The 13,989-nt window shown below is 39.8% G+C and overlaps 1 protein-coding gene across 1 annotated transcript; it reads left to right on the top strand.

Moving 5' to 3' along the window:
* Window positions 1-341: 341 nt before the first annotated feature.
* On the top strand, window positions 342-5,321 carry IL22 (interleukin 22; the record flags this gene model as incomplete). The annotated part of the gene is made up of 5 exons (XM_082636299.1): window positions 342-527; window positions 1,440-1,505; window positions 1,617-1,760; window positions 2,686-2,751; window positions 5,214-5,321. The coding sequence occupies 5 exons, from the start codon at window positions 342-344 to the stop codon at window positions 5,319-5,321; spliced, it is 570 nt and encodes a 189-aa protein (XP_082492425.1).
* Between the last annotated feature and the right edge of the window lie 8,668 nt (window positions 5,322-13,989).

The following is a 13,989-nucleotide window of genomic DNA, read 5'->3' as shown; positions in this document are numbered from 1 at the left end:
CAAGGTGGGAAAGCTAGGAAATAGTGTTTTGTGGGCTCCTATGGTGGTTAGGTAGTTCTCAGAAGACAGCACTGGAAATTAGATAATTGCTGATGTCATATTTTTCACACACACAATTTGGTGTCCTGGGGGCTATAAAAGCGGCATCTTCTACCTTCCCATCACAAGCAGAATCATTGAAATCAACAGGTAAGTCCTCCAACAAACTTGGTATGCTTGTTTGTTGGGTGTGACACTTCTTGATACTTACTTTTTTCCTTTATGTTGTTTTTGCTTCTTGTTCTCTTGATACCAGGTTCTCCTTCCCTAGTCACCAGTTGCTTGAGTTTGTGTTGTCTACAATGGCTGGCCGGCAGAAATCTATGAGCTCTTCCCTTATGGGGACTCTGGCGGCCAACTGCCTCCTCCTCACGGCCCTGTGGGTGCAGGGAGGAGTGGCTGTGCCCATCGTGTCGCACTGCAGGCTCGACAGGGCCAACTTCCAGCAGCCTTACATCACCAACCGCACCTTCGCGTTGGCTCATGAGGTATTCATCTCACTCTTTCTCTCTTTCTTTCGCATCCTTATCTACCTGGAACCTGAATAGTTCTTAAAGTTTCTTCAGAGCACATCTAAGATCTTTAAGAAACCAACATTTATCTCTACAGGTAGACCAGCCATCATATTCTCTGTCTCTTCTGAGACTTTGTGGAGATCTTCCATTTTGGGCTTTAGGATGCGTACATTGTGTTTTACCCTGAAAGGAGCCATTTAGTAGCCCATCTGACTATTTATTTTTCCCTTTATTCCTCTAAGCATTATTTTATTTTACTTTATTTTATTTTATTTTTTGAAGAGAAAGAAATTGACATTTATTGAGCACTTACTATGTTATGAACTCTATGCTAGGAGCTTTAAATCCATTTTTTTTTAAACTGAGGTATAGTTGATTTACAATATTATTTAAGTTTCAGGTGTACAACATAGTGATCCACAATTTTTAAGGATTTATATTTATTATAAAATATTAGGTATATTACCTATGCTGTACATTATACCCTCATATCTTATTTATTTATTGAAGTCTAGTTGATTTACAATGTCGTGTTAGTTTCAGGTGTACAGCACAGTGATTCAGATATATATATGTATATATATATTCTTTTTCAGATTCTTCTCCCTTATAGGTTATTGCAAAATATAGTTTCCTGTGCTTATACAGTAGGTCCTTGTTGGTTATCTGCTTTATATTTAGTAGTGTGTATATGTTAATCCCAAACTCCTCATTTATCCTTCCTCCCAACACCTGAGCATTATTTTAAACTCATGCACATATCTGAATCCTTTCTTTAGTCCTTATGTGGCTGCTCTGGGGAGAGGGGATAGAGTACAGCTCTACTTACAGACATTTCTTCTAGCTCCTTGACGTCCAAGCACTTAGTCTTTTCTTCTCTTCCAGGCTAGCTTGGCAGATAACAACACAGATGTTCGTCTCATTGGGACCAAACTGTTCCAGGGAGTCAACGTAAGCCATAGGCATGATGCCACTCGTGGTTATTTGGAGCGGTGGTGAGGATGGGTTGGGTCTTCTGAATGTCGCCTAATATGAGCCCTGCTGTTTCACTTTCACCAACAGTTGATGGAGCGCTGCCATGTGCTGAAGCAGGTGTTGAACTTTACCCTTGAAGAGGTGCTGCTCCCCCAATCCAATAGATTCAAGCCCTACATGCAGGAGGTGGTGCCCTTCCTGGCGAGGCTCAACAAAAAGCTAGGCCAATGCGTAAGTTCCTTTCCCAACCTAAGTCCACCAGCTCCCATGTGCCCACCCTCTCTCTTTCTTCTGCATGGAGCCCTTTTCTTTCCCACCCTTGTTTGTTGCCCCTCCCATGCTGGCAGTTAGAAGTGCCTCAGTAACACCATTACAGGAATCGCTGGGAGTCACAGAATGTTTACTTTTGCTTTAATTGAGTCACATTTTAAGTTGATGGTGATGGACGGGTCTGAAAGACCACATGAGGCTTATTTGTCCCTGGAAAAAACTAATTCGGGTTATGTGAGATGAGAAAGGAGTTGGGAGCTGTAAGGAAAAATGCCAGTTGGTGCAAATGAATCCACTGAGTATAAGTTGATGGAGGGAGGGAACTGGAAAGAGAGAAAGAGGGAAACAAGAAGATTTAATATTTGGTGGTGGGTAGTTGAAGACTGCTGCCCTTTTGATATGGAAAGTGACAAAATCAGAGGTTTGTGAACTCGATGCCTCTGAACATTTAAAACTCTGAAAAAAGATTTGAGTGGAGCAAGCAGAGCAAAGGGGGCCTAGTATTTATTGCGGAGGGCCCTGTTCACATAAGATGTTTTATGTATGTTTCTTGTTCTGAGCACACATTTTTGATGAGGTGCAGTTATGGTTTTATTCTTGACAGGATTTGCATAAACCACTCCACTCTTTCCACAAACTTCAACCTCAGTAGGGTTTCCCAAAAGTGAAGTGAGGTCCCATGTAATAGAATGACTGGACTTTGGTGTCCAAGGAAATTCAAGAGCTCAGAAAATCTAGGCCACTGGTGAAATCTAGGTCATTGTGGGCAAAATTGCTAAGAACATTAATTCCAGGTGAATGTAACATACCTCATTTAGAGGCGCTGAGGTTCAAAAAGCTTCAGTACAACAGTGTTAAAATTGTTTCTCTGGTTTTCATTTTGTAGCATATTGAGCGTGACAACCAGAATATCCAGAGAAATGTACAGAATCTGAAGGACACAGTGAAAAAGGTACTACTAATAACTATTAATGCTAAATCATTTGATAGAAGAGACAAATGTTGTTTTCCTCTCCTTTCTTTTCTTTCCTTTTTTTCGCCCCATGTCATGATTTTGTACGTGATTCTCCTGCCATTGGGCTGACTATTTAGATGCATATATGTTTAGATGTGTCTATATGTTTATAAGTCAATTTCCAAATTTTGCAAATCATAGAATTCTAGAACTGGCTAGGAACTTAAATCATCTAATCTCATCACCCCATATGCCAGTCACTGGCAGAGCCAGAATAGAATGCAGGTCTTCTGAATCCCATCCAGGCCAGAAGCAATGGATATTACGTTTAGTCTCATTAATTCTAAGGGAAATTTAAGATTCCTACTGATTCACTTAATCTGAAGAAGCATTTGTTCAAAACCAGAAAAGTGTCTGGGGGCAAATTTATTTGAAATAATTTTTGAAGTCATTCATTTGAAGATTTAAAACTTGGAGAAATATACCTAGAACAACCATAACAAAAGAGCTGGACTTGCATATAGGATGAATTTCTGGAATGATTGATACTTACATTTAACTGTTATAATATAATACCCAATATCTATTGATTTTAATTTAAAAGCAAAAGTGAACAACCCCCAGTTTCTTTTACACAGTTTCAAATAGAATGAAAATACTAGTAATGGATTCACTATAGGGAAATGAAAGTCCAAACTGGAAACCCTCTTTTCTTCCTCTCTCCTTTTCCTTCCTTTCTAGTCTCCTCCCTCCTTCAACAATGCCCTAGTGAGCATCTATCTGGTATAGGTTAGTATATATTTTGACAGTGAAAGATATTGTCAAATATTTGTCAGTGAAAGATATTTCCCCAAATATGGCCTATTTGGGGAAAAGAACAATGGTGGAAGGCTCAGGCCAGCAACTGTGACTCATCCAAAAAACAGAGGTATGATTAGTAGCAGCAAAAGTGATGATTTGGCAAGCAGGTACAGTGAAACCTCAGAAACATGAAGGCTCTAGTTGATGGAATTTTCAGGAACAAGCGTAACCTCAATTCCCCCTTTTTTCCATCTTGATGTTTTTTATAAAAAGTCTTTCTTCCTGAACATGCTTTAATGAACGTGTCTGGTTCTTCCTTTGATAACTGAAGGATTTGTTGTTTTTCATTGTGAAGATCAACTCTCTTGTTATAGAATCATTAGCTAGACGTGGAGGGCTGAATATTAGCATGCCATAGCCAAGAAGTACTTTACGCTTCTGGTTTGAAAAATCCCTCATGTCGGCTTACTTTGTTTTCTTTAGGAAAGTGAAGTGTGGGAGAGAAAAATCTGATGGTGATCTGTGTGGGAAAACAGATTTTAAATCTTTTAATCCATTTTGAGAGAATTGACTTTCATATTTGCAACCGGTTGCCATGTGGAAGAGTGGTTATGCTTTTTTTTTTTTTCCCTTTAGCTCCAGAAAGCATAGTGAGAGGAATGTTATTCAGACAAATCTCAGCATGAGGAAAAACTGGTCAAAGCTGTCTGAAATGGAAGGGTTGTCTTGGGGGATAGTAATTCCCTGTCACTGGAGGTAAAAGCAGAGAGCAGGCTATAGCAGAATGGATGACACACAGTAGGGCAAGAGAAGCTTTAAAATTCTTTATAATCTTGGGAGTCTTTGAGATATAAAAATTATCTCTTGCCATTATGTCAAAGGAAGTATGGAAAGATGGAATGGTGGAAGAAAGCAGGAAGAGAAAGGAGACTGAAATCTAGAGGACAATGATGACTTAGGGTTGTTGTCTTATTTGAGGTTATCTTGAGCAGATTTAATAGATCAGATGAATTTCAGAGGAGGATGACTTGGGCTTGAACCTGGGTTCCCTCTCCCATGGAGTTTGAAAGCCTCATTTGCCTACTGCTTGGAAGGAGAAGGAAAGACGGGGTGTTAGAAGTCATTTCTGGCCTTCTACTATTAAAGCAACTGGATAGGATGCATTTGGTATTTTCCCCATAAATGTGAAAACCTGTTTTTTCTACCCCTCCGTCAAGAAAGTGGGAACAGAAAAAGCCCATGTGTATTGGTAATGTGCAGTTTTGATTCAAGGCTGTTTGAGCTAAGTGGTTATATGTAACTGGTTGGTCATAGACAGTAGTGGGCCTAGGAGGTAGGGCAAGGCAGGATGAGTGGCACTCTGGGTCCCCCAGATCCCAGCACAGCCTCTATCTGTTTGCTCTGGTTAGGAAGTGGTTTGAAACATCATCAGCTTAGATTGATGCCCACAGATGCCCTCTCAGTTCAGATAGCCGTAATTTTAAAGTCTTTGGCAAATCACGTACACTTGCTAAAAGGGTATTATTACTGATCTTTTACAAAAGGCTAAACCTTGGTTTCTGTCCCAGCAACCTAACCATCTCATCTCCCTCTAATTTATTCCTCTTTAGAAAACATGGTATAAATGCTGAAATACTTGTGTGTTCTTATTTTCACAGCTTGGAGAGAGTGGAGAGATCAAAGTAATTGGAGAACTGTATTTGCTGTTTATGGCCCTGAAAAATGAATGCACTCGTCCAGGGCAAAGCTCGGAAGTGGATAACTAACGCTTCTTGCCTGTTAGAAATAACAATAAGATCCCCTGAGGTTTTCTTTTATCAAAAGAAAAAGGGGAAGCCAAACTCCACAGCCCTGTGTGGATTCTAAACAAACCCCTGCTTAGCTTAAAAAAGAGAACAATGTCACTTGTATCCATACGACCAGAAGGTAGACCTTCCAAGCATAAGGATATCTATTAATAAATAACATTTTATCGTAGTTGGTGTTTTATACACAGAAATTTAATTTTTAAGCAGTTGTCTATTTCCCCACAAAAAAGATTACTTCCCCACCTCTTTAGGGAAAAAGCCCCTAAATAATTTCATTTCCATAATCAATAATTTATATTTATGAATTAATTTATTGTTTTAAGTACCTGTGTTATTTATGTAATTTTACTAATATGAATTTATTTATAGAAGCATTATAAGATATTTCTACTTAATCATAAGGCTAATATTAATATTTATGACAATAATTATGGAGCTATATATGATATGTTTATTTTATGTCAATAAACACTTCTGTAGCCTAAATCTTGTGGCTTTGTGATTTTTTTCCCCTTTAATATTACCACCACCACCACCACCATCATCATCATCATCATCATCATGTAATCATTTCTATTTGCTAAATGGGCCCAGAACCTGTATAAATGATTTTATTCTTGACTCTAAGCAAATGAGGTGGCTATTAGTATTATCCACATTTTACAGATGAGAAAACTGAATCAGAAACATGTTAAAAAACATTGTGTCACTATAAGCAGTGGACCCTTATTAAAGCTAGGTCTATCTGATTTCTGGGGGAATCTGTTATACTACCTGTATAGATTTGTTATGTTGATTCAGCATGTGATTCTGAAAGGAAAAAGGTAAGACATTGTAAAGAATCCATCTGCCTCATTAGCAGTTTGCTAAAAGGAAGGAGTGATGCTGCTGGGGGAGAAATACATGTTGCCTCTATTGCTGTAGATGAACTGCTTTTAGTTCTATGTTGAGCTTGTTAGGAAGGGCATCCTCCAGTTTTCCTGTAAGTCAGGGAAGTAAAGGGGAAGCTGACTGAGTCTGGGGAGTCTTATCTGCCAGTGGAGTTTAGCCCTGATAGAGAAGTCTGTGAGTGGAAGATGAGCAAGATATCATGAAGCACACATGAGGGGGGAAAGCTGGATGTCTTCAAGATTTGTACAGTGGTACAGAGAAGAGAGAGGAGAGATAGAGATAAAAGTTGGACTAATTCTGTCTAGAATAATGGACAAATGACACCAGCACTGAAGCATGTATAGGTCTTTCCATAAAAGGCAAAAGCCAGTGGTCAGCTGTCTAAAGTGTTTCCTTCTCCAAAAAATCAGGAACCCTGGGACTATTCTGCAGGTCACTCACCAATTATTTGCCAAGCTCCTGCAGGATGAGGTCAAGACTGGTGATGATTAAGTTATAGAGAACAAACAAGTGGTAACCCGTGGGGAGGGGGAAGAGGGGAGGGGCAATGTAGATGTAAGGGAGTAAGAGGTGCAGACTGTTAGGTATAAAATAAGCTACAAGGATATATTGTACAACATGGGAAACAGTGAATATTTTATAATAACTATAAACAGAGTATAACCTTTAAAAATCATGAATCATTAGATTGTACATCTGTAACTTATATAATATTGCACAGCAACTATCCATCAATTAAAAAAGACTGGCGGTGATTGTGAGCACATATGTAAATTGCACATTCACTCGTGGATAAAGTGGAGTTAATACTTTTGGGTATGGGCTCCAAATGCTGAAAGGTACCAAAGTTAAGCTTCAGGGTTGATGGGATGAGAATTATTTCTGGGATAAGCTGAGGTTTAGCATTCTTTCCTCTCTTCTTCCAAATGAGTCTCAGTGTAATGATTTGAGAAAAATTTGGTATCGTACTTGTTTTTGACCAGTCTTCTAGAAATTGAGCCATAAATGGAAGAATACCTTTAAAATTGGATTCACAAATGCTTCCATCCTAGGACAAGGAGTCTGAAATAAAGAGATTTAAAAGTTCTGAATGCCAATGGACATAAGTCATAAGGTGCCAGGATCCTCTTCAAGTCTGGAGGGCAGTGCTGATAAATTTGGCAGTGACATGAAATAGTTCAAATTCCTCATAGGGAGTCTTGACGTAATCGTTGGCAGCTGCTTTGGCATCCGTGGCAGTGGCTAGCATTTGGCTGGCACTGTCAGCACTGCCCTTGTTCTTGGCACTGGCAGAAGCCTTGGATGCCTCCTCCCCCAGCACCAGATGGTAACACCCAGGTATTTCAGAAGACTAATTTGTGAGCTTGTGTGAGACCCAAGCCCCCTGAGAAACGAACCAGCATTTAGGACTGAAGAGAAGCCACTGGAGGGTTTCAAGTGTGGGAAAGACTTGATATGACTCATGTTCCATAAAGATCACTCTGGCTGCTGGGTGGAGAATAGGTCTATAGGAGGGGTAAGAATAGAAGCAAGGCCAATGCAATCGTCCAAGGAGAAAGTGGTGATTGTACTGAAGTAGATGGGGGTAGAGCCAGAGAAAACTCGTTGTGACTGTGACACTCGGCTTGGTTGCCTGGGACAGAAGAGCTACGTATGGATCCGATTCACTAACAGGAAAAGTGTTAGTTTTTCTCCTGGTTTTTCATTTATACTATAATATTCATTCATATGCAGTGCTTCGTATAGGAATAAAAGTAAAGACAGTGATTTTGCCCTGAAAGCAGGTTAAGATTTTAAGATTTGAGTGCAGACAGTTAAACGAGGAGAATGCAGTGATACCAAGGGTTGAAAGCTGAGGTCCTATTGTCCTGGAGGCAACCATCAATATAGTGACTTTATCTTTAAAATCGACTTCAAGGAATGTTTATTGTTGAAAAAGACAGGTAGACAAGGCTGGGATGACTGATCCTAATCGCCAAGAGAAAACTGTATTACTGCTACACCCTGAGGGCTAGGTAGACTGTAACTGGACCAAAGGGGTCACTGGATTGTCTTGTCAACTTGCTCAACAGTCTCATCAATGAAAAACTGCATCAATCCAAGAGAGACAGGATCCTCAAGAACTCCTTTTCTATAGGAATGAGGTTTAGTCACTTTACCAGGTGAAGGACTCCATCCAGTGAAGGTGCAGGCAGGGGGTAAGAGGAAAACGGAATGGGTGGTGGAAGAAGGAATTCATGATTATTAATTTAGGTCCTGTGAACAGCTATAAAAAGAGGAACTATAGCAGATATGGTTTCTGTTATTCAATCTTTGTCCTGTTTCTCCTCCTCCCTCCCCTCTTACATGAAGAGTACTAATGGGGACTGACTGATATTTCAGTTTTCAGGTGGGACTATGACCACATTTACATCTTCCATACAGTGTAGTTGATGAGATTCTGAGTATTTCCTGTGCTGGAAACAAGCATTTTTCACCTGCACAAAGAAAAGAGTGGGTGCTGAGGACAGGAAGAATGGATTATGCCAATCTGGCCCTCCACATCCATCTTCTGTTCTTTCCCACTCTACTTTGTCCCCAGAGAAGCTGACATACATGAATTGCCCCCTATATGTGCTGGCTGTCTGGCTTTTGATTGCATTTGGCAAGTGAAAAGAAGTTAGCAGGAAATTGAAGGAAGAGAATAAAGTTAGAATATGTGTTCCTCTGGAACCCTCTGGCCAAGTTGCCATGCAGGTTGGTTGTATATTCTACCCAAAACCTCAGCTCCTTGCAGACAGCCCTCTTCCATATAGTTCTCTTTCCTGGTTCCAGAAATTGTTCTCCACCCTGTTCACTATCAGGCTTCCATCTATTCTTAGCTTCAGGGCATCCCATTACTTCTTTATAGGGTTCCTTAAACTCTTTCCACACCTTAAAAAAAGCCAATCCCTTATTAAACTTTTTCAAATGCAATATTGTAAATCAACTGTACTTTAATAAAAAAAATTTTTAAACATAAGTTGGTGCAACCACTATAGAAAACAGTATGGAGGTTCCTTACAAAACTTAAAATAGATCTACCATATGATCCAGCAATCCCACTCCTGGACATTTACCCAGAAGTGACGAAAACTCTAATTTAAAAAGATACATGCACCCCAATATTCATAGCAGCATTATTTACAATAGCCAAGACATGGAAACAACCCAAGTCCCCATCAACAGACGATTGGTTTAAGAAGATGCAGTATATATATACAATGGAATGTTACTCAGCCATAAAGAGAGTGAAATATTGCCATTTATACCAACATGGATGGACCTAGAGATTACCATATTAAGTGAAGTAAGTCAGGCAGAGAAAGACAAACATTATATGATATCACTTATATGTGGAATCTAAAAAATAAAACAAATGAATCTATATACAAAACAGAAACAGAACCACAGACATAGAAAACAAACTTTTGGTTACCAAAGGGGAAAGGGAGGGGAGGAGGGACAAATTAGGAGTTTGGGATTTACAGGTACACACTACTATACATAAAATAGATAAGCAAAAAGGATTTACTGTGTAACCCAGGGAACTATATCCAATATCTTATAATAACCTATAATGGAAAATAATCTGAAAAAAAAAATATATATATATAACTGAATCACTTTGCTGTATACCTGAAACTAACACGATATTATAAATCAACTATACTTCCATTAAAAAAACAACTCTTTTCCATTACCCAGTTTGAGTGTAACGTATGTTTTCCGCTGGGCTTCTGACCTATGTATCTCTGTTCTCTCTTCCATTCTCCTCCCAGCTCCCACCTAGTAGTTGGATGGAGTCTGCTAGTTTAGATATTGTTTACGGACAATAAATAAAGCCAGTTTTTGGCATATCTAAGTCGTGTGCAAATGTTTGACCCTGTAATGAAGCAAAATCAGAAACAGTGGTATTTTGGTTTCTAAAATCAAAATAGTTTTCTTTTAATTAAAAAAAAAATCCTATTTCTCCAATAGACTGCTCCAAGGGAAATAGAGGCGCTTAGGTCAACATGCAGTATTACTTGAAGGACCTAAAAAGCTTTCTTCTCCCTTTTGGTCCAGGAGCGCTCGTGCTGCTTTGTGCGTGAGGCTCCCTTCTCCCTGCTGCTTCCACACCAGGCACACTTGTATCTTGTTGGAGTTAGGCTACTGCGCCAACTAGAGGGCGGGAGAACTATTACACCCGAATAATTCTGACCCCACCCAGCCTTGTGTTTTGGTTGCTTCTCTTTTGTGGCCCTTCCTTCAACTCTTTTCTTTTACAGCTGCTAAGGATGTTCACGGTGACCCTACGTGTCTCCTTGAGTCACAGTCCCTGCCTTATTTCTACCGGGTTTAACCGTCTGGCTCGTTCTCTGCATCTCCTATCTTACTTTGACAATGTGCCTGCAGCTTCACCTCAATACCACCTAGAAATCGACCAGCTGTGTCCTTACTAGTAGGCGCCATTTCTTTTTGAAACCCACATGCTGTGAAATGCTTTTTTTTTTTTTTTTTTTTTTTACTTCGGTACGAATGGCCTTTATTGTTTGCAACGGGAAATGGAAGAGGAGGGGATGAGACAGCTCCGGCTCCTGGGGCGGCTCCACAGACTCGGTCGCGGTCCTCGAAAAGCTGAAATGCTTTTTTGAGTTTTTTCACCTGTGACATTTTCATCTTGCCATCGCTGCAGATGCTACTTTTAGGCACAATGAGTGCGCAGGAACTTTATGAATCTCACATGGCTGCTTGACTCACTGACACCCTTAGGCATTTCAATTCAATGTAGTTCATTAAACAACGATTTAAATCATAGGGTATGCAAGATCTTCTGCTCATACAGCTTAATATCAAAAAGCAAATAACCCAATCAAAAAATAGGCAGAAGACCTAAGTAGACATTTCTCTAAAGAAGACATACAGATGGCCAACAGGCACATGAAAAGATGCTCAATATCTCTAATTATTAGAGAAATGTAAATGAAAACTGCAATGAGGTATCACCTCACACCAGTCAGAATGGCCATCATGAAAAAGTCTACAAATAATAAATGCTGGAGAGGGTGTGGAGAAAAGGGAACCCTCTTGCACTGTTGGTGGGAATGTAGATTGATACAACCACTATGGAGAACAGTATGGAGGTTCCTTAAAAAACTAAAAATAGAGTTGCCGTGTGATCCTGCAATCCCACTCCTGGGAATATATCTGGAGAAAGCTCTAATTTGAAAAGATACATGCATACCAATATTCATAACAGCACTATTTACAATAGCCAAGACATGGAAGCAACCTAAATGTCCACCAACAAATGAATAGATAAAGAAGATGTGGTATATAAATACAGTGTAATATTACTCAACCATAAAAAAGAATGAAATAATGTCATTTGTAGCAACATGGGTGGACCTAGAGATTATAATACTAAGTGAAGTAAGTCAGACAGATAAAGACAAATACCATATATCACTTATATGTGGAATCTAAAAAAAAAGATACAAATGAACACATTTATGGAACAGAAACAGACTCACAGACATAGAAAACAAACTTATGGTTACCAAAGGGGATGATGGTGGAGGGGGGAGATAAATTAAGAGTTTGGGATTACATATACACAATACTATGCATAAAACAGGTAAATAACAAGGACCTATTGTATAGCACAGGGAACTATACTCAACATCTTATAATAACCTATAATGGAAAAGAATCTGAAAAAAATATATAGATAGCTAGATAGCTAGATATAGATATGTATAGACATAGATATATACATATATGTGTGTATGTAACTGAATCAATTTGCTGTACACTTGAAACTAACACATTGTAAATTAACTATATTTCAATTTTTTAAAATGTCTTCTCCTCTGTGAAATTTTCTCTTTTTCTTCCCTTTTACAACCTAGTCATAGTTAATTGCTCCATCTTCAGGACTGGCCACGCATAATCTGCATCTCTCTCTTAGCACTTATCACACGAAAGTTTAATTATTTATGTGTCTATGTTGAGAACGTTTCAAGGACAGGAACTATTGTTCATCTTTGTATTCCAGGAACTAAAAATGCCTGGCACTTTACAGGTGCTTTGTTAATGTTTGGTGGATGGGTGCATAGAGGATGGAATAGGATTCTGGGCCCAAGGACCTGGAAAAGCAAAGAGTTGGAGGCATGAAAGGGGACAGAGGCCTCAGGGGAAGGTCAGAGGTCCAGTGTGGCTAGAACTCAGCTTGCGTGGGCAGATGCATGAGGCACCTGGGCTAAGGCAATTCCTTACTAGAATCTTAGCTCCGTGAGGTTAAGGGTTTTGGTTTGTTTTGCTTACCATCTGGAGTATTGCCTGGAACATAGGAGGTGCTCAATATATATAAGGTCTGCATATATGCATATATATCTCCTATCTTATTGATAAGATCTGCTATGAACAGTAGAATGGTGAGTGTGTGTGTGTGTGTGTGTATAATTTTGAAGGAAATATACTGATTCAGGACAGAATCACGGAAGACATTAGCACCAAAACAAATCTGTAGGAAGGATAAGAGACCTCTCATTAGCTGGTTCCTGTCGTTAGAGAACACCCAGGCCTGTAATACAAAAACACAGATACATTTAACTGCAGTAAAGCGAACAGCTGGTGTGTAGGAAGTTATGAGAGAAAGATACAGAACAAAAAGCAGTCGCCAGCACCCCCCAGCGCACAGCTGCATGAGAGGTTCCCCTCAAGCCCAGATGCTCAGCTGATAGGATCCTCCTACGCATCTGGTTTGGTTTGAAATGCAGAGGAGAGACAGGAAACAATATCAAAGGCAGAGGAGGGGATGCCCATTGTGAGCTCTGTAGATATCATAGGCAAAATGAGAAGATAAAGAGCTGCTTGTGGCTGCCCAACATGGCTCAGAAGTGGGTCAAGCTCCCAAAGCAGAGTTTATTATCTTTATGTCAGCACCCAAACTTCTCTCTCCTTCCTCCTTAGAGCCCTGACTGCCTTTTGGTCTTCTCTCACCTCACAGGGCATTCCATGGTGATGATGGAGGTGTAATCAGTAATCCAACAGTATTTACTGAGCACATACCATGGGCTAGTCTCTGTTTGGAACCGCGGCAACAGCAATGACCAAGCAGAAGAAAATTCCTGCCTTGATAGAGCTTAGATTTTAGCAAAGGGAGATAAACAGTAAACAAAATGCACAAGTGAAAGATCTGTAAGATAATGGTAAGGAGTTTGGAAAGATATAAAACAGAAAAAGGAAACAAAGGAGCAAGGAGTGAGGTTAATTTTCATTAGGGTACTGTATTAGTTTGCAAGGGCTGCCATAACAAAGTACCACACAGGCGGAGTGACACAGCTCTGGAGGCTAGAAGTCTGACATCAAGATGTCAGCAGGATTGGTTTCTTCTGAGGCCTCCCTCCTTGGCTTATAGATGGCTACTTTCTCTCTGTGTCCTCACACGGTTTTTCCTCTGTGTATGTCTGTGTCCTAATCTCCTCTTCTTATGAGGGCATCAGTCACATTGAATCAGGGCCTGCCCAGATAGGTAATTAACTTGATTACCTCTTTAAAGACCCTCCACCTCCAAACAGCCACATTCTGGGGTGCTGGGGGTTAGGACTTCAACATAAGAATTTTGGAGGGACAACCTTCAGCCCATTAACAGGTATCTTAGGAAAGCCTAGCTGGGAAGGTTGTATTTAAGCAAAGACTTGAAAGACTTAAAAGAGCTGGCCAGAGATTC

Source organism: Mesoplodon mirus, assembly GCF_964341445.2.
Source record: "Mesoplodon mirus genome assembly, chromosome: 11".
Lineage (NCBI taxonomy): Eukaryota > Metazoa > Chordata > Mammalia > Artiodactyla > Ziphiidae > Mesoplodon > Mesoplodon mirus.
Note: the sequence above shows the minus strand (reverse complement) of the source record. Positions and strands in the feature narration are given on the sequence as shown.